General features: G+C 43.9%; 1 protein-coding gene across 1 annotated transcript in view; it reads left to right on the forward strand.

Annotated features, from left to right (window-relative positions):
* Nucleotides 1-1,180: 1,180 nt before the first annotated feature.
* The window catches only part of LOC126191621 (rotatin), a 378,723-nt gene continuing 358,975 nt past the window's right edge, over nucleotides 1,181-20,928 (forward strand). The window contains exon 1 of the mRNA XM_049932539.1: nucleotides 1,181-1,360. Coding sequence (XP_049788496.1) covers nucleotides 1,318-1,360 — 43 coding nt within the window. The 5' untranslated portion in view covers nucleotides 1,181-1,317. The remainder of the gene's footprint in view (nucleotides 1,361-20,928) is intronic.

Genomic DNA, 20,928 nt, shown 5'->3' on the forward strand with positions numbered 1-20,928 from the left:
GCATGCTTATATATTTCAGAAGTGTAATACATGTCTTTATGGGTTTACATTTTTCAGAAGTGAAATGTAACAACGTTTCATGTTCTAGTTACATCACTGGTTACACTTGTTATGCATTATGTAAGTTCCTCGTAGACCAGGTATTTTTTTTCACCCAAATCATGAACGGAACGAGATGGTTAAGGTAGTGTCAATGTACTGGGCTACCATTCAGTAGGAGTGAGGGATGCATGCACTCAGTCCAACCACCCTGACATGGGTTTTGCTATGTTGCTAGGGTGAATGCTGAGATGATTCTATTGATATTATTATTTTTGTAATATATCTGACTCTCCCTATACTGTTGTTCCAAATGATCAAAGAACGAATAAATAAATAAAATTAATAGTAACACACAGTGCTGGGCATAGTACAAGAATAGATTAGTTAAAAAACATCATACACTGTTCTACAAAAGGTCTATGAGCCCATATGAAATAGAAATCAATGTTTAACAATTATTTCTCATGTTTGGTATTCAGCAAAAAAGATACGTATTTCTTGCACAGTGCGCAAATAAATTCTCTGTTCACTTTGATGTATCGTATGAGGAAATTCATTGTCTGTAGCCCAATATCTTGGAGACAGCTCTCCAATTGTTTCTGCTGACATTGGGCTGGAAGCACAGCTGGATGAAATGTTTCCAGTTTCTTCAGCTTCCTGTCCAATCTGTATTCCTGATACAAATAAACTTTTTTCCACGTCATTTTTATCAAATAATTCATTCATTGTGGAGTAAACTTAGTTGGTTAGCTTGAGATGATTACTTATGTATTTTTCATACACATAAATGTTATGTTTTTGGTAAGTATTTTATGATCACGAAGGAACGAACGTTTGAATTGCCGCCAAAGACGAACGAACATAATCGACTTAATGACAGACGGCGTTGATGCGATAATTTTACTTACATCGTTGACTTTTGGTGTTGTTATGAAATTCATCTAACAAGATCTAAATAAACCCCATCACTGACGCGATTACATTTTTATTTCAGCCCTCGTTTTTTGTAAATAAACTTATAAATCATTATCACTGAGAAATTTTGCGAGAAAAAATAAATTACAAGAAACTAAGTTTCATTCCATTTTGACCGATCAACGTACATCTCTGATACGCAGTACATTTGAAATTAATTTGATGTGTTGTTGGGTTGTTTACTGTTTTGTTGTCATTTGCCCCTGAGTGTGTGGATTAGACGACAAGTTATTTGTAGTGTTTGAAGGGTGCTGTATTTATGTTGACATTATGTGATATATAATTCCAAAATTATCCGACATGAGCGACAGTTCCGTCATCTCCACACTTATAGCTAAATTAGGTTCGTGCACGTCATGTTATTGAAATTGTTTTTCATAGTTTCTGATGCAATTTCTGCCTTTTCGTGTAACTGCCATAAGATTTCGTTTTTGGATGTTTATTGTGAGCCGATTATTTAAGGTAGTAAACAATCAAATTACCGAATGTACCATATTTTATGACTAAGAAGTGGACGGAGCAGATGACCAGTGAATTGAATACAAAAACCTACTTTTGAAGTTAAATTGACGTCACGATGACACACGGGATTGACAGCTATTAAGTTATTCCAGCGAACATATAGAAATACTGCTACAATTTTAGTTAGTAATTAGTTTCTAGATGTATATGTAGCAGCATTATATTGCACACAGCATGGTGTAACAACAGTATAAAGATGCTTGAAATAAAGCAGCAATATTTGTATCAGGATTGAGAAAAACTTGGGTATTAAAAAACACGAACCCGGTGGGTAGATTTTGATTTTTATCGGTTATGTTTTTTTTAATTGTTTTATATTGACGATTAAATAATTCAGTTTAAATTCCTATGTAATTTATTAGAAACTTTAACACATTGTTACAACTACCAACTATGTTAGCACGTCTTTTCTTCCCATGACAGCACTTCATCCATTGAGATAATCTTTTTCACCTACAGGCTTGTTTTATGAAAATTAAGAAATAATTTAAGAGAGAAAAGATCTGAGAAATTTGTGAAGATCTATAAATTTCGACATTCTTCCGAAAAGTAGTATATCACGCTTGACAGTCATTATGATTCTACATCATGTTGTTATGTTTTTCTGGAACTGCAAATGTTATTTAGTTGTGTTTCTTATATTGCAATCGAAGTTGAAACACAATATTACAAAAATAAATTCTATGGTGGCACTTTTTAATTTGTGTAAGGCTAACTATGTAACATTTTTGTGTGTTAGTTAAATTTTCATATTTAAGTATAGTCAGACTGTATTGTTTTTTCTATTTTTTTAAAACCTGCATGTTTTTTAAGCATTTTTTTGTTTATTTTGGGTGAGGTTAAATTTACAACCACCTTAATGTTGTAGGTGTTTTGAAGCAAGATTTGAATTTAGAAGCTTTTTGCTATATCAAACACAGTAATGACTAATACCAACACTTTTTGCAAGGTATATATATATATATAGAAGCCATGGAAGGCATTTTGTTTAAATAAAATATCAGTGGAACGTGATAAATAATGCTACAATGGCAACCAAAAATTCAGCATCAATTTAGAGCATGTCAGCAATGGAAATTAAAGTGCCTTTATAAAAGATCTAGTACCTTTAAGGCCACATAATAAGACAAGAAACAGGCTTGCAAACTCCCACAAAACTGCAGGCCTGTCAATCATTCTTTTGTAAATCTTACGTAGGTACTTTTTCAAGAATATTACTAACCCAAACACAAAATAAAGTGTATACAGATAATGGGTGGTTAGAAAAGTTTTAAATTTTGCAGTGTTCAAACTAATTTTTCAGGAGACATTTCCGAAAGAGGTGACTACAGCAGGAGAAAAAGATTTAAAAACTGTGTATGTTAGAAAGCTCTCTGGGAAACTTAAATACCTCAGTTCTTTACCAAAGCCGTGTAATGATTGAGGGATAATAAATTGGTATGTATCATAACAGACACAAGAACAATAACACACAAATCAGAGATAACTGTATAATAGTAGAAAATCCACAGAAACTAGAGAATTATTTAAATGACTACTTTTCAGTTATTGCAGAGAACCTGCAGCAAAATTTTCCTAAGGCAGGTGTAGTGCCCAAAATAAATTACGTAACCAGAATAATGATGATGTATCCTAAGAAGACAATACAAACATTAAAAAATAACAACATGGCGTGCCTGGATGAGGTGCCAATCTCTGTTCTGAAGGCATTCTCAGAGAGGATGCAAACTACATACAGAAGCATAATACATGTCCACTTTAGTTCAAGTGTTATCCATAGAATGTAGTACGTTCATGAGTTGTGTTCCTAAAACGAAGCATAGAGCTAGAGACATGTTGAATGAAATGCATGTGGCTGTCAAAATGTCAGTGTGTAAAGCCTTCAGTGACTAACATAGCAAAATATTATTGAAAGATCTCTCAGGGAACACAGAGATTCTTATGTAAATGCTTTTAGTGGCACCAGAGTCAGTATCCAGGTGCTGATGGATGACAGGATGTGAAACTGAGGGTAGTAAAGTAAAAAGAGTTATATTGAACTTAATTTTCAAATGTTCTTTTAAAATGAAAAATTCATGAGAACCACACAAGTTTTACTCTTGCACCATTGTCGTGATGAGTGATATAGATCTTAGGGCTATAATACCCTCACAATGATCAAACAATGGAAAATCCAGGATGGAATGTAGCAATATTATGAAAAGGGAAGTTGCTACTCACCATAGTGGAGATGTTGAGTCACAGATAGGCACAACAAAAAGACTGTCACAACATTAGCTTTTGGCCAACAAGGCTTTTGTCAAAAATAGGCGAGACACACGCACACACGGACATGCAAATGCAACTCACACACGCATGACTGCAGCCTCTGGCAGCTGAAGTCACAGTGCGAGCAACAGCAGCAGTGCACGATAGGAGTGGGTACTGGGTAGGGATAAGGAGACAGCTGTGGCGGGAAGGTGGAGAGAGAGCAGGGTAGGTGTGGGGGACAGTGAAGTGGTGTTGGAGAACGTGCAAGTACGAGGTGGAGAGAGCTTAGGGCAGCTAGTTGCAGTCGGGAGGTTAGATGGACGACGGGAGAGAGGTGGTAGAGGGGGTTGCGAAAAGGAGAGACGTAAAAAGACTGGGTGCGTTGGTGGAATGAGGGCTGTGTAGAGCTGGAATGGGAACAGGGAAGGGGCTGGATGAGTGAGAAAAATGATAATGAAGGTTGAGACCAGGAGGGTTACAGAAACAGAGGATGTCTTGCAGGGGGATTTCTCACCTGCGCAGTTCAGAATAACTGGTGCTGGTGGGAGGATCCATATGGCACAGGCTGTGAAGAAGTCATTGAAATGAAGGATGTTGTATTGGGCAGTGTGCTCAGCAACAGGGTAGTCCACTTGTTTCTTGACCATAGTTTGTTGGTGGCCATTCATGCAGACAGACAGCTTATTGGTTGTCATGCCTACATAGAATGCAGCACAGTGGTTGCTGCTTAGCTTGTAGATTACATGACTGGTTTCACAAGTAGCCCTGCCTTTGATGGGGTAGGTGATATTTGTGATTGGACTGGAGTAGGTGGTGGTGGGAGGATGTATGAGACAGGTCTTGCATCTAGGCCTATTACAGGGATATGAGCCATGAGGTAAGGGGTTGGGAGCAGGGGTTGTATAGGGATGGATGAGTGTATTGTGTAAGTTCGGTGCACAGCAGAATACCACTGTGACAAGGATAGCGGATAGGACATTTCTCATTTCAGGGCATGACAAGAGGTAGTCGAAACCCTAACGGAGAATATAATTCAGTTGCTCCAGTCCTCGATGGTACTGAGTTACGAGGGGGATGTTCCTTTGTGGCCAGACAGTGAGACTTTGGGAGGTTGTGGTAGACTGGAAAGATAAGGCACAGGAGATTTGTTTTTGTACAATGGTGGGAGGATAATTATGGTCTGTGAAGGCCCCAGTGAGACCCTTGCTATATTTCGAGAGGGACCACTCATCACTGCAGATAGGTATTGCCAGTGGTTGGTAGGTTTGATATTGGCAGAGGTACTGATGTAGCCATCTTTGAGATGGACGTCAACATATACGAAGGTGGTTTGTTGGCTTGAGTAGGACCAGGTGAAGCAAATGGGGGAGAAGCTGTTGAGTTCTGGAGGAATGTGGATAGGGTGTCCTCACCCTCAATCCAGATCACAAAGATGTCATCAGTGAATGTGAAACAGGTGATGGGTTTAGGATCCTGTGTGTTTAGGAAGGCTTCCTTTAGATGGCCCATGAATAGGTTGGCATAGGATGGTGCCATGCGGGGTACTCATAGCCGTACCCTGGATTTGTTTGTAGGTAATGCCTTAAAAGGAGAAGTAATTGTGGGTAAGGATATAGTCGGTTATGGCAACTTGGAAGGAAGTTGTTGGTTTGGAATCAATCGGGTGTTGGGAAAGGTAGTGTTCAACAGCGGTAAGGCCTTGGGCATTAGGAATGTTAGTGTAGAGGGAGGTGGCATCGATAGTAACGAGCAGGGCATGATGTGGTAAAGGGACAGGAACTGTGGAGAGTCTGTGGAGGAAAGAGTTGGCATCTTTTATATAGATATCTTTCATATAGGAGGGTAGGTTATGGTAATAGGCTGAAGGTGTTGGTCTTCCAGAGCAGAGATTCGCTCAATGGGGACACAGTAATTGGCCGCAATGGGGCGTCCTGGATGGGTGGGTTTATGAACTTCAGGAAGCATGTAGATGATGTGACTCGCCGATCATTCAAAGCGCCGCCGCGCAATTACGCGCGTCCTCTACGTGCGGCGCTGTCTGCCAGCCATGCAGCAGCTGCGCCACCTAAGCGGCTAGCCAAGCAGCGGTCGCTAGACTGGGACTCAGTGCTCATTTGAATGCTAACGTGTACACATGTCTTGCTTGTCAAATTACTCTGTGACTTATATGTGTTGTGTCATTCTGAAATATATTTGTTAAACTTGACGTTATAACAATTGGCGACGAGGTAGTGGATTTTTCCTTTTCACCATTGACCCACAGGGTTCCATGGCTACTGTCGAGCAACTATTGCAAAATCTCCTTGAACAGCAAACGCTTCTAACAGCAGCGATTTGCGATTTCGTCGCGGCGTCAAATGCGGGGCGTTTCTCGTCGTTGGCTGAACCTCCTTTTCCTCCTTACGACGAGACGGCGGAAGACTGGTCTGATAATGAAAAACGTCTTCGACAGCACTTATTGGCATTTCATGTCACGGACGAACAACCATGTAAGTCTCTGTTCCTTTCCTGGTTTTCACCTCAAATGTATCGGTTGTTGTCGCAATTGGCTCCTTTGAAGGATCCTGCATCTTTGTCCTTTGCTGAAATGTGCTCACTTGTGTCTGTCTATTTTCAAAAGCAAACGCATGTGGTAGCCTCTCGTGTTGCCTTTTATTGTTATCAAAAACAGCCACATCAATCCTATCGCGCTTGGGCTGCTGAACTTCACGGCCTCAGTCGAAAGTGTCAATTTGTTACTGTCGTTCACAAAGAATCCTATGCCGATTCCATGGTACGGGATGCTATTATCCAGTCAGCGCTCGACAAAGAAGTTCGGCAACGTGCCCTTCAGTTGGCGAATCTGACTCTAGATGAAGTTCTCTCCACTGGGCAGTCTTTTGAAATTTCTCGCGCCGCTGGAGCGCAAATAGAGGCGTGGGGTGATGGGGAAATACAACCTCTGTGCGCTGTTGACGACGCGTGCGGTGCATCCCCGCCGGCCGACGTGGCCGCAGTGCGCTCCCACGCGCAGCCTTGGCCTAGCCGTAAACAACGCGCTAAGAAACTGCAGCAAAACCCCTGGCAACTTCCTTAATGTCTGCGGTGTTTTACGAAACATTCACGCGAGGATTGTCCCCAACGTTGGGCTGTGTGTCACAATTGCAAAAAGAAAGGTCATGTGTCTTCCGTTTGCAAATCCGACCGCATACATGATTTTCATCAACATGACACTGATTCTGATTCTGTATTGTCTGTCAATTGCACTTCTTCCCTTTCAGGGAAGTTATTCCTCACTGTCCAAATCCTTGGTCGAGATGTTCGCATGCAAGTGGATACCGGTTCTGCTGCCACTATAATTAATTCTCAGACGTATCTTCAGTTGGGTTCTCCACTCCTGTCACCTGTCACTTGGCAATTATAGACATATAATAAACAGAAGATTTCTCTCTTGGGACAGTTTAATGCTGAGGTATCTTTCAAATCCTTCGTTCGAACTGTTCCCATATTTGTGGTCGACCAGAGCAACGCAGAAAATCTTTTTGGTTTCGATGCCTTTCGTGGTTTTGGGTTCTCCATAGATGACTCTGTCAATATTGTCTCTGATGCTATTCCTTATGCTCAACTGGATTCCTTGTCGACGGCATTCTCGTCCCTTTTTTCTCCTGGGTTAGGCCGTGCAAACGACTTTGAAGCTCATATCACGCTCAAACCCACTGCTCGGCCTAAGTCTTTTCGGGCTCGGCCCATTTCTTTGGCCCTTCACGATCGGGTAAAACGGGAGTTGGATCGTCTCACTACTTCAGGGGTCTTGCTTCCTGTCACTTTCAGTGAGTGGTCCTCTCCTGTCTTTGTTGTTGCTAAGCCAAATGATGATATTCATCTCTGTGGCAATTTCAAAGCCACTGTAAATGCTCAATGCCTCATAGACACTTACCCTATGCCCCGTCCTGAAGAACTGTTCACTAAACTCGCTGGAGGCCAGTGTTTTTCTAAAATTGACCTGTCAGAAGCTTATCATCAACTTCCTCTCGACGCTGCTTCCCGGCAGTTTCTGGTCCTTAACACACCTTTCGGCCTCTATCAATACCAACGCTTGCCATTCGGGGTTGCTAGCGCCCCTGCTCTCTTTCAGCGATTCTTGGAACAATTATTGCTCCCTGTCCCTGGGTGTATCAATTACATGGATGACATTGTTGTCACTGGCTCCACCACTGAAGAACATCTTCAATATCTCCGCACACTTTTTCATGTCTTACAGACTGCCGGTCTTAAGTGTAATCTTCAGAAATCACAATTTTTTCAGGCATCTATCACGTACTTGGGGTTTCAACTCTCTCGGGATGGTATTCGTCCGCTTCAGCAAACTGTCGCTGCGATCGATGCCCTTCCTCGCCCTACATCTGTTAAGGAACTGCAGGCCTTCTTGGGGGAAAATAGCATACTATCACAAGTTTTTACCGTCTGCGGCTTCGGTGGCTCAGCCGTTGCATCGCCTGTTGCATAAAAACGTGCCTTTTCACTGGTCCGCGTCATGCGATGCGGCTTTCCAGAAATTGAAGACTATGCTGAAACAGGCCCCGTGCCTGGCTACTTATCGACCTGACCAACATCTGGTTCTTGCCACAGACGCCTCTCAATACGGGGTCGGTGCAGTCCTTGCGCACCGTTTTTCTGACGGTTCGGAACAACCCATTGCTTATGCCTCCAAAACGCTCACAGATGCCCAACAAAAGTATTCTCAAATTGAAAAAGAAGCTTTGGCCATTATTTATGCTCTTCATAAGTTTGGTGTTTTTCTCTATGGCTCAAAATTTCATCTTGTTACGGATCACAAACCACTTGTTTCCTTGTTTCATCCATCAACGTCACTTCCCGACAAGGCTGCACACTGCCTCCAGCGTTGGGCTCTTTACTTGTCTCGTTTCATTTATGAGATTCATTTCCGGCCAACGGCTCAACATGCAAATGCTGATGCTCTGTCTCGCCTTCCCATGGGTCCTGATCAGGCATTCGATAGGGACGAACTTTTGTGTTTCCACCTGGATGTTGCCGAGCAGCGGGTTGTGGACAGGTTCCCCATCACTGGGGACAGGCTGGCAGATGCTACGAGTTCTGACCCTACCCTCTCCCGTGTTTTACGCTGTATTCAGAAGGGTTGGCCAGATCGCCCGTCCGCTAAGACTTCTGATCCGTTGCAGAACTACTACGCTTTGCGCTACCGCCTCACGGCTAGGGATGGTGTTGTCCTCCTCTCCACTGACAATGCTTCGCCATGTGTCGTGGTACCTGTGTCTTTGGGTGCTTCGGTCTTGCGCCTCCTTCACCAAGGGCACTGGGGTGTGTCTTGCACAAAATCTCTGGCGCGCCGTCATGTGTACTGGCCTGGCATCGACTTTGAAATAGCACACATGGTCACTGCCTGCGGCTCTTGTGCATCACAGGCCGCTGCCCCGAAGTCATCTTTGTCACCATGACCTTCGCCTGAGAAGCCCTGGGAGCGCATTCATGCTGACTTTGCGGGACCCTTTTTAGGTACTTATTGGCTCCTCGTAATTGACGCTTACTCTAACTTTCCTTTCTTTGTCCGTTGCACGTCGCCTACCACCGCGGCAACCACCAGTGCTCTTGCCCGCATTTTTTCTTTGGAAGGCCTCTACTCTTGTTACTGATAATGGTCCGCAGTTTGCCTCTTCCGAATTTGCGGATTTTTGTGCTTGTCACGGCGTTATGCATGTCACGGCCCCGCCGTTCCATCCACAATCCAACAGTGAGGCTGAACGTCTGGTCCGCACATTTAAGGCTCAGATGCGGAAACTTCTGACATCTTCTGCTGCTGATGAAGCGCTTCTCCAGTTTCTGCCGTCTTACCATTTCAGCCACATGGGCGACCACAGCCCGGCTGAGCTCTTACATGGCCGACAGCCCCGCACGCTACTTCATCTTCTGCGGCCTCCCACCTCACGGCCGCAGGTGCCTTTCCTTGGCCGGTTCACCGCCGACGACCTCGTCTGGGTACGGGGATATGGCAGTCGGCCAAAATGGAGCCCGGGCCGCATCTTAAGACACCGTGGCAGACGCCTGTATGAAATCCAGATGGACACGGGTGTTGCAGTGCATCATTTGGACCAGCTTCGGCCTCGTGTACCAGCAACGCCTGTTCCGAATGGTGCTACACCACTTTTGGCCCTACCTGACGCTCGGAATCTTTGCATCTCTCGATACTCACAACGCAGCCCTCTCACCATCATCGCGATGCCAGCACAAGAACGGACGCCACCAGGAGACGTGCCCATGCAGGAACCGGATGACCATCCTCTGTCAGAGCAAATCTACTCGCCTCCTCCTCCAACGGACGCCGACACATCGCCCATGTCTCCTGTCATATCAACTGGACTTGCCACAACGGGCAGATTGGTGCATGGGGCCCCAGCAGATTCGACCCCTACGTCTCCTGTCATCTCGACCCGTTATCATCGGGGACACTTCCGTCCGTACGGGAAGCCTCCTCCTTGAGACTTTACGGCGAGTCAAACAACGCCTATGGACGTTAGCCATCTCCAGGACACCTCCATCAAGACCAGTGCAACAATTTCAAAGGGGGGAAAAGTGTTGTGACTCGCCGATCATTCAAAGCGCCGCTGCGCAATTACTCGCGTCCTCAACGTGCAGCGCTGTCTGCCAGCCATGCAGCAGCTGCGCCACCTAAGCGGCCAGCCGAGCAGCGGCCGCTAGACTGGGACTCAGTGCTCATTCGAATGCTAACGTGTACACATGTCTTGCTTGTCAACTTACTGTGACTTATATGTGTTGTGTCGTTATGAAATATATTTGTTAAACTTGACGTTATAACAGTAGAAGGTAAAAGTGCGGGGAGTGGTAGGGGTGAGCAGAGAGGTGGGCTCCAGGGAGAGGTTCTGGGATGGGCCTAAGGTTTTGAGGAGAGACTGGAACCCACTGGATTTCTTTAATGCAGTCACTGTAGCAAGGTTTGTAGGTAGATGTATCTGGCAGAGTCCTTCTGCCAGGTAATCCTTGTGGTTCAAAACAATGGTGATGAAGCCTTTGTATGCAGGTGGGATCATAAGGTCAGGATCAATTTTTAGATGATGGACTGTGGTTCTGTCTGCAGATGTAAGGTTAGTTTACATGTTGAGGGATTTGGGGAATGATATTGAGGCAAGGTTTAAGGTTAACAAATTGTGGAAAGTTAACAGAGGCAGTGGGGTTGGATCACGATTGGCTGGAGGAATGAACTGAGTCTGGCAGGGTTCAATATTGGTCTTCGATTGTTAGGGTTGGTGGTGGCGAAAAAGTGTTTTTACTGTATGGACCGGAAGAAGGAGAAAAGGTCTTTAACAAGTCGTACATGATTGAATGTGGGAGTGGGGAAATAGATGAGGTCTTTGGAAAGGACATATTTCTGTAGGGATGAGGCTTCTGGAGGAGAGGTTCATGACTGTGTTTTGGGTCTGTTTAGGTTCTGGATTCTGTGTAGTGGTGGGAGGGAGTTTTGAAGGATGGGGTAAATGTAGTAGGCCTGTTGGCAGCTATGAGGGGATGTGGGAGAGGTTTGGAGGTTGTAGTGGTGGCAGACACTGGTACTCCAAAGTGGGATTAGGAAGTGAGCAGGGTGGAGAATTTTTTGAGGTGGCGTTGTGCATGTCGCTCTAGTTCCTTTAGGGCAAGAGTTTCAGTGTGTGTTATAGGTTCCAGGAATTTGGGATTTCATAGCAGAAGAATTTCGTGGATTTAAATGCCGTGTGACTAGGGCCTCCCATTGGGTAGACTGTTCACCAGGTGCAAGTCTTTCAATGTGACACCACTTCGGCGACTTGCGCGTCGATGGTTATGAAATGTGATGATTAGGACACCTCAACAGCCAGTACCTGAGCGGAGAAAATCTCTGACCCAGCCGGGAGACGAACCCGGGCCCTTAGGATTGACATTCTGTCGCGCTGACCACTCAGCTAAAGGACATTTCGCAGATGGAGAGAAGGTATTGCAAGGAGGTTTGGCCTTGGTTGATATGGTTTCCAGGACTCTGCTGGGGAGGGCTAAGGATTGGGTGAATCTCAACAGTTGGAGGTATTGTCGAAGGAGGATTGGCAGCCAGAGATGAGTAATTTGATGGTAAGGCCATTTGGGGGGATTTCAAGAGCCAAGCAACAACACAGGAACAGTATGTGGGACTGGATTCTGGCTATTGATAAGGAAATGTTTCTGTATTGATGCAGATGGAAGCAGAAAGGATCCATGGTGGTGGAAAAAATGTGAAAATACATGAATAAAATAGAATTACGCCTGAAAAAATTCGCAAAAATACACCCAAATATATGGGGAAAATCATGAGAAGGAAAAAAAGGATGAAAAAGGGGGAAACCAACCTTCGTTAATCATTTTCTCACCCACCCAACCCTTTTCCTGATCCCATTCTATAGTCTGAATTACAGTAGTTGTCACTTGACGTTTGCGCTGTGAAGTTGCGGCATTGTCACGTCAAGCACTGGCTGGAGGCAGCCGCCTCAACTCATCACTACCCCTGGCGATAGAAAATCTTTTTAAAACCTGTCTCTTCTACAAAAAGTAAGTAAAAAATTTCAAACTCACATATGATGTATATCTCTACAATGTGTCTCAATCTGTCAAATATCTATTCTTAATTTTAATTAGGACAAGAGTTATGTTAATTTGTTTGAAACCATTTAAATTCTCGATTTTGCAAACAGCTTCTAACTTATCACGTCATTACTGAAAAACTATTGGTGTCACAGCAAAATATTTTTTTCCATTCATTACCAAAATAACGAACTCGGCAAAGAATCCTTAAAAGTTTTCGTAGTGCATCACGTTTCCTGTATATAAATTTCTGAAAACAGCATTTTTAAGCAACCCTATCAGTACTGAACTCGAAACAAGTATGACGTTTAAAATCTCTATCTCCTATAAATATGTAAATATTTTGAAATTTACGTACAGTATTGGTCTCAGTGGTATCTATAAGCAAATCAAATATCTTTTCTTAATTTTAATTAGGGCCGTTGTTACATTAACTATTGAAGTGTGAGAAATTTTCGCATCCGGAAAAGTTTTCTTCTTTAGATTGCAAATCTCGAAAACTATTACACACATTGAATAACATCTTGGTGTATATACAAAATGAAATAGAATTAAAATTCAGTCTAACTTACCGTAAGGAGATGACGAGAGCTGGCCAAACAGTATTTCTTAGTCTCACAACAAAAATAAGAATTAATCGAAATAAATTCACAAACACAATATTTAATGGCAGTAAGTACACTGCACACTAACCAGACAATGCGAAAACACCGCTTAATTCAGAGTCAGACTCAGTGGAACTATCTGTCTCGCTGCTCGTATTGACAGATATAATCAAGTCTTCGACACTTTGTTGTAAGATACCTTCATTGTTCCATAGGTCCTGTATCACTCCTTTCACGTGATGCACTACCTTCTGCCAGTCTTCAGAGGTCACAATTTCAACTGCCTCTTTCAAAAGGCGTTCCACTTCGGTTAAGGTGAATTTTTTATTTTCTGCAGCAATATGCCGTTTAACTTGAGCCCAAATCAGCTCTATTGCGTTGAAATGGCAATGGTAAGGAGGCAATCTGAGCACTTTATGCCCGTATTTTTTTGCTACTTCATCCACAATGTAAATCAGGTTCTTTGGCTTGTGTTGCGATACAAGTTCTAATAATTCTGCCCTTGTAAAATTACTGTTGAACTGCACCTTATGTTTCTGTAACCAGCTAACAATGTCGTTTTTCCTCATTGCCTTTGTGGGTGCTTTGTCTTGTATTACTGAATGATAAGGAGCATTATCCATAACAATGATAGAGTTTTTTGTTAAGTTCTGGAGCACACAGTCTTCAAACCATTTCACAAAAATATTGTGGTTCATCTCTTCATGGTAGTCGGAGGTCTTATTTAAACTGAATAGCAGCAGACAATTTGGAATGCAACCTTTTGAATTTCCGACATGTGCTACAATTATCCTTTTTCCTCTGCCGATCGGAGCTGCCATACTTCCGCTGATGGTACCGTCTGTCCAGCCTTTTTTTAAACTGTGTCCTGCATTCACCCACGTTTCATCAAGCCAAACGATATCATAAAAATTTGTCCCCACTAATTCTCTAAGAAAGCGGCATCACCAGGCTGCAATATCTTGGCGTTCCATTAGTAACTTTCTGCCAGAGATGGATTTATAGCGGAATCCTAACATTTTCACGACTCGTAACAAAGACGATTTACTACCCTGAAACAGGTCAGCCGCTGTGAGGGTAGCATGTAGTTTTTTGAGTGTTGGATACTCCTTCCTCGCATAAAATGCGTATATTTGACGACGAATGGCATCTTCCTGAAAAGAGGCAAGTTTTGTGACCCTCTTCTCTAGTCACCTCTTTTTCCCAGGTGTATCCAATTTAGATGATTCACTTGAGCCTTTTTTCGTGAATTTCTCCTTGCAGATTCTTATTACTGATCGCTCGCTAACTTGCAGAGCAGCTGCGGCTCGCTCCACCACCTTATCCAAAGGAATGAGACGCCCTCCTGCATCCCTCTCTCTCTCTCTCAAAATACTCCCGTAAGGAACATTCATAAAGTGCCCTCCGCCACACACCGTTGGGTGGCTTGCGGAGTATAAATGTAGATGTAGATGTAGATTCACGCGCCTGACTGCATATAACGACGCCATGTCCGCCATTTTTTGGAGCTTTCCGAGGAGTGTGCAGCCTCGGCCTCCCTCTCTTGCGAGTGCTTTCATCAGACATCATAAACACGCGAAGCTACAAGTCACTCAAATCTCTCACCCGCACGTCTTCAACGGCTTGCTGAGGACTGGCTGGCACAATGCCGTAGCCAGCTCAGCAGAGCGAAGTGGCAACGCAGTGGCAGCCATCAGCGCCGGCTGCCATTGGTTTATTGGTGGCGGGAGCCCTGCAGCCCGTTGCCTGTCAAGTGACAACTACTTTAAATCAGACTATAGCGCTATATAGCCCTCATTCTACCATCACCCCCAGTCTTTTTATTTCTCTCCTTTACTGCAACCCCACCCCCCAACCTCTCCCTTGCTCTCCGTTTAACCTCCCTACTGCACCCAGCTGCCCTATCCTCTCTCACTTCTTCCTTGTGCACTTCCTAGCAGCACTTCATTGTCCCCCACCCCCTGCTATTCCTCCCCCTCCCTACCCCACCTGCCTCCTTGACCCACCCAGTTGCCACTCCCATCTTGCACTGCTGCTGTTGCTCTCATTGTGGCTGCAGCTGACAGAGGCTGCAATCATGTGTGTGTGATTTCATATCATATTCTGTTCCCATTGTTCATTCAGTGAGTTGTTAACCATATCAGCATGCAATACAACATCTCCATTTCCATACGTTCCCTGCAAGCCATTTTATGAATATTGGTGGAAGGTACCCTTTACCACTACTAGTCATTTCCTTTTCTGTCACACTCACCAATGGAGTGAGAGAGAAACAACTGTCTGTATGCCTCCATAAGAGCCTTAATCTCTTTAATCTTAGCTTTATGCTCCTTTTGCGAAATGTATGTTGCTGGCAGTAGAATTGTCCTGCAGCCAGCCTCAAATTCTGGTCCTCTAAATTTTCTCAGTAGCACTCCTCAAAAAGAACATCGCCTTACCTTCAGTGACTCCCAGTTTAGTTCCCGAAGCGTCTCTGCAGTACTTGCGTGTTGTTTGAATCTACTGGTAACAAATCTATTGGCCTACCTCTGAATTTCTTCAGTGTCTTCCTTTAATCTGACCTGGTGAAGATCCCAAACACTCAAACAGTACTCAACAATATGTCGCACTAGTGTCTTGTATGTGGTCTCCTTTACAGATGACCAGGCTATACTAAATTTCTCCCAACTAACCCTAGTTGATCATTCACCTTCCCTGCTACAGTCCTTAGATGGTATTCCATTTCATATTGCTTTGCAGTGTTATGCCTTGATATTTAATAAACATGACAGAGTCAAGCAGCACACTGCTGTTACTGTATTGAAACACTATGGATTGTTTTTCCTACTCATCTGCATTAATTTATATCATTCTACATTTAGTGCTAGCTCCCATTCATCATACCAGCTATAAATTTTGTCTACGTCGTCCTACAGTCGCTCAGCAATGACACCGTCTGATACACCACAGCATCAGCAAGCAGCCTCAGACTGTTGCTTACCCTTTCTGCTAGATCATTTAAGTATATAGAAAATAATAGTGGCCCTATCATGCTTCCCTGGGGCAATCCTGACGATACCCTTGTCTCTGATGAACTCTCACCATCAAGGTCAGCATACTAGGTTATGTTATTTAAGAAGACACTAACACTGTAAGTGCACCTTTACTGGTAGTATTATCAGTGATGTTGAGAAGCAGCTGAAATCAGTAAAATTAAACAAAGCTCTGTGGCCCAATGGAATCTCTGTCAGACTGTAGACAGAATGTGCTGCTGAATTGACCCTCATTTAACTACATTATACTGTAGAGTCCTCGGACAAAAAACTGTGCCCACTTGTTGTTGGCTTGTTGGAAAAAAAGCTCAGTTCACCCTGTCTGTAAGAAGGCAGCAGAAATGAGCCACAAAATTACCACCCGATGTGCTTGACATCCATTTGTTGAGTGGAATGTCCCTCTGCACACCAACCACCATGGATTATGATAACATCAACAATGCAAACCCAACTCCCACTTTTCTCACATGACTTTCTGAAAGCCATGGATCAAGGTAGTCAAGTAGATGCAGTATTTCTTGTTTCTCAAAAAGCACCTGAGTCAGTACCACTTCTAACCTTATTATTGGAATTGGAATTTTTGGGGTATCAAGTGAAATTTGTAGCTGGATTAAGGATTTCTGAGTAGGAGCATTGCAGCGTGTTATTTTCGCTGGAGAATCGTTGATTTATGTAGAAGTAACCTCAGGTATGCCCCAGGGAAATGTGTCGGATTCCTTGCTGTTCCCATTTTGTATTAATTACATGTACGCAATATTAATAGTAACCTCAGACTTTTTGTATGTGATGCAATCATCTATAATGGAGTGAGATCCTGAAAAGATTTCAAAGTGGTGCAGAGATTGGCAACTTGCCTTAAATTTCCAGGAATGTAAAGTCATGCACTCCACCACACAAAAGAATGCAGTTCATCTGTCCTCTGAGTGCAATATAAGCACCTCACAATTTGAATCAGTCAGTTTAAACAAATTCCTGTGTGTAACAATTTGTAGGGATATAAAATGGAACGATCATGTAGGCTCAGCTACAGGTAAAGCCGGTAGCAGACATTGGTTTGTTTCTACAAAAATGCAGTCAGTCTGCAAAGGATATTTCTTACAAAACACTTATGTGAATCATCCGACAATATTGGTCAATTAAAATAAATAGTTCAGAAAGAGACTTACAAAAAGAGTATATAAATGTGTTTCTATAAGGAAAGGACAGATGGTTGGCTGTAATCTGATGAAGCAACCATTCCGACATTTACCTGAAATGATCTAGGGAAACTTAAATCAAGTTGGCCAGACAGAGCAGACTTCATATTTACGAATATGAGTGTTAGCAACTGTATAGCTTCATTTGGTTGTTTCCTATTGTACAGTGCTCCTTGATCTTCACACAATTTGCTCCAGATAACTTACACAGTGTGTGGCAAAAATAGCTGCAGGGTTGCCACAAGTTCTGGAAATCAGGGAATTTCAGTCATGTCAGGGAAATTTGAAGAAAACACTGGCAAAACCTCGTTTTTGTCTCAGTAGGTAAAATGGTTTGTTTACTGAGATATCGGGCATCGTTGCTGGCTCGGCGCAGCTGAATAAGTGAGCCACTAATCACTCAGTTTTACTGCTTGTTCCCTTTCTACCAATCCCGTCATGTTGCAGATGGTGCTGTCACCACTTCTTGCTGCTAGCCTAGCAGCTGCCAACAAGAGGCAGGGAGGTGTGAGGAGTGGTTTTCAATTTGATTCTCAGAGACTATTGACTCAGTGGCTGGAGACAGCGGTCATGTGTGCATGAGTTGTGTCTGAGTGATTGTGTGAATGTGTATGTACTCTCATTTTCTGACAAAGGCTCTGGCCAAAAATTTAGGTTGTGAGAGAGTGATTGTGTTTTCTATGTGCCTGTTTGCAGCTCAGTGATCATCTTTACAGTGAGTAGCTGTCTATCCTCACTAGTATTGATTCTCAGAGTATTCACACAAGTTACCTGTTGCATGGATTGATCACTACAGTCTCATTTCATCAACATGATGTCTGTGACACGTAAATAGCTGGCCACACCAGTGGACTTCCATGACAGGCCAAAACCTCAGGCCATTTCTGTGGGTATCTCTAACAGCTTCGGGCCTGCCAATCTGAAGCCGATCATTTCCCACTAGTGTGCAGGCCCTGCCCGTCGGATCTAGTCTCAACAATGAGCCTGCAGGCCAGGTCTGTTTGTGTGTGGCGTAATGCAGCATATTTTTGTGGTTTATCCATGGGCTCAGGACTGTGTTGCTCCTCGGCAACCCCGAGGCCATGGGCAATGGATTTCAGGACTTGCAACTGTTTCACTGCAAGAACATTGTACAGTGCGGCATTTTATAGACATTTTATTTATTCTAGTACATTTTGGCATTTCAAAAGTAGATTATACATTAGAAGGTATGGATGATAAGAGAAAGAAAGTAGTGGCAGCCACTGGCAGTTTGTATGCTATGTACTTGCATATTTCATGAAAGAAAAACCACACAATACCTGTAAATTAATAGACATAACACGGTAGATAATAACTGACAATAACAAACGTACTAGAACCAACATTCCATTGGCATGCCTTATACATATCTTTCAAGAGGCCTACTTTTTTTGTGGTTATTTCAAAAATCAGTGAAGATATTTTAAATCTGCCTTATGACTTCAATGAAATGCATACTCTTGTCACCAAATAGGTTTCATTTTATTGAAATAAAATATCGTCATATATACCATTTGGCTTGCTTTCTCTATCTGAAAACAGTTCATTGCAAAAGATGTCAATGTTAGTATTTAAGATTTTTGTTCACACATTTAGCAATGCAGAAGCCCTTGCATTTTTTTGTCAACTTATGTCTTTACTTACTCTTGAGATCTCAAAATGTGTTCCCTTAGTGGACCCACAGCTCTTTAGTGAGGAATGTGTGGCACACACGGGTCCCTGAGCTATTGCAGCATTTATTCTTTTCTGTTCTGCTTTACCTTCCCCTTCCGTCTCCTTCCCTGTCCTCCTTCATTTCCCTTTGCCCCTTCCTCTCTTTGACTTGGTGTTCTTCTTTTTGTCAGCCCATCTATCCTAATGACTTTCCTTCATCTTGTGTTTTTGGTTGGTTACTTTTCTTCCTCCTTTTTGGCTTTCCGTATTTTGTCCCCCTCAGGGGTTTGACCTTCATCTCCAAATTTGAGATATGTAGTGTGAGCCACATGGGGAAGAACTCCCTCCCTAGTGTCTTTGGCATGGTTTCCTCTCCTCTTCCTCCTTCTCTCCCTCTCACTCTCCCCCTCCCTTTCCCCCTTCCCCTCCCTCCCCCTCTCCCTTTCCCCCTTCCTCTCCCTCCCCACCAAAGTCCTTTCGCCTCCTTGCTAGGTGACCAGCTTGGTAGCCAGTCCATGTTTCTGTGGCTGTTATGTACCCGTCTAACTGAGACCCCTGACACTGCAGGGATCACACTGCTGGTACCTGCACCGTAAACACCTTGTGCAAGCCTTGGAGTTGTAGCCCACCTTTTTGGGGCATTGGAACTCCGGGCAGTGACCGGCCTGCCAGGGGCAGCCACCGCTGTGGTTGGGTGGTGCCCACAAGGTGAGCCCCTGTTATGAGTGAGTTTAACCAGGATGGACGTTTGGCACATAAAATATGTTAAACTCTCTGGCTGCTCTACCGCGACCGCATCTTTTCTTAACATAGTGCTGTCTCAGTTCCTGTTTCTGTCTTCCTGGCATTACCCTCCTTGGATACACCCTGGGAGGAAGGCCAGACCTGTCGCCTTGGGGCAAAACCCTTTCCATGGTTCCTGGTCTATAGCAGGATTTACGGGGAGACTTTTGCCGCCACCAAACCCCTTTTCTTTGTGGAACATACTGAGGACAATTTAGGTGAAGTTGAGTTATTAAGCAATATGAGATTTGGCTCTCTCCTTGTAAAGACAACTTCAGCCAGTCAGCCAGCCTCCCTCTGTGCCTGCGACCATTTAGGAGGCATCACCATGACTATCACTTCTCACAAGTCACTCAGTATGACAAAGGATATAATTTTCCATAAGGATCTTCTCCTCCACTTCAACAATGAACTTACAGCTAATCTGGAATGACATGGTGTTCATTTCACCCAGCGTGTCTAGAAAGGCCCTAAGGACCATCATGTAGACACTGGCACTTTCATCGTGGCATTTGAGGGGTTTACCCTGCCCAAGGTTATGGTAATGGTGTACAGATGCACCATGAAACCATAAATTCTGCCTCCCATCTGTTGCATCCATTCTCTCAACTTCGGCCACATGCCCTCACAATGCGATGCCACCCTTTTCATGTGGGGAGCCCTTGCACTCCACCGCCTAACAGAAAAACTGCTCTAGTCTCCATTCTCCCCACTCATCAGAGTGTCTAGTGTACATGAAGGGAAAAAAATTCAGGTAATAAAGATCCTTGACTGTCTCAGATGCTTTGAGGCCTGGAAGAAGTTTGACAGACTTCACCATGTAAATCTCTTCTCTACCTTTTCCTCAGTTGCGTCGTTTCCTCCTCACCCCTCCCCCTTAACCCCATCCTGCCCCACTTCCCTTTATTCCCCGTAAGCAGCTCCCGTTGCTTCCCCTCCAGGAACCACTCCACCTCCTCCTCCTGCTGCTGCTCCTCCTCAGCCAGGGAAAACATCCTGTTCTCTGGCTCCTGCTAGGGATGGTCTCCATCTTGGAACACCCCTCCCCGACATTCTCAGGACAGGAAGCTTGCACCCTCGGGCCGGAGTAGAGACCTGCACTCTGAGGGCCCCAAAGCCACTCGCTCTCTGTCCGATCCCAACACCATTGCCACATATTCCCTTACTAGTAACACCTGCTCCTTCTCACCGAGGGAGAAGAAGAAGCAGCGCAAGTTAAAGGATGGGGCTTCCCCAGCTTCCTGGGGGGCT

This window comes from Schistocerca nitens, chromosome 1, assembly GCF_023898315.1.
Source record: "Schistocerca nitens isolate TAMUIC-IGC-003100 chromosome 1, iqSchNite1.1, whole genome shotgun sequence".
Taxonomy (NCBI): Eukaryota; Metazoa; Arthropoda; class Insecta; order Orthoptera; family Acrididae; genus Schistocerca; species Schistocerca nitens.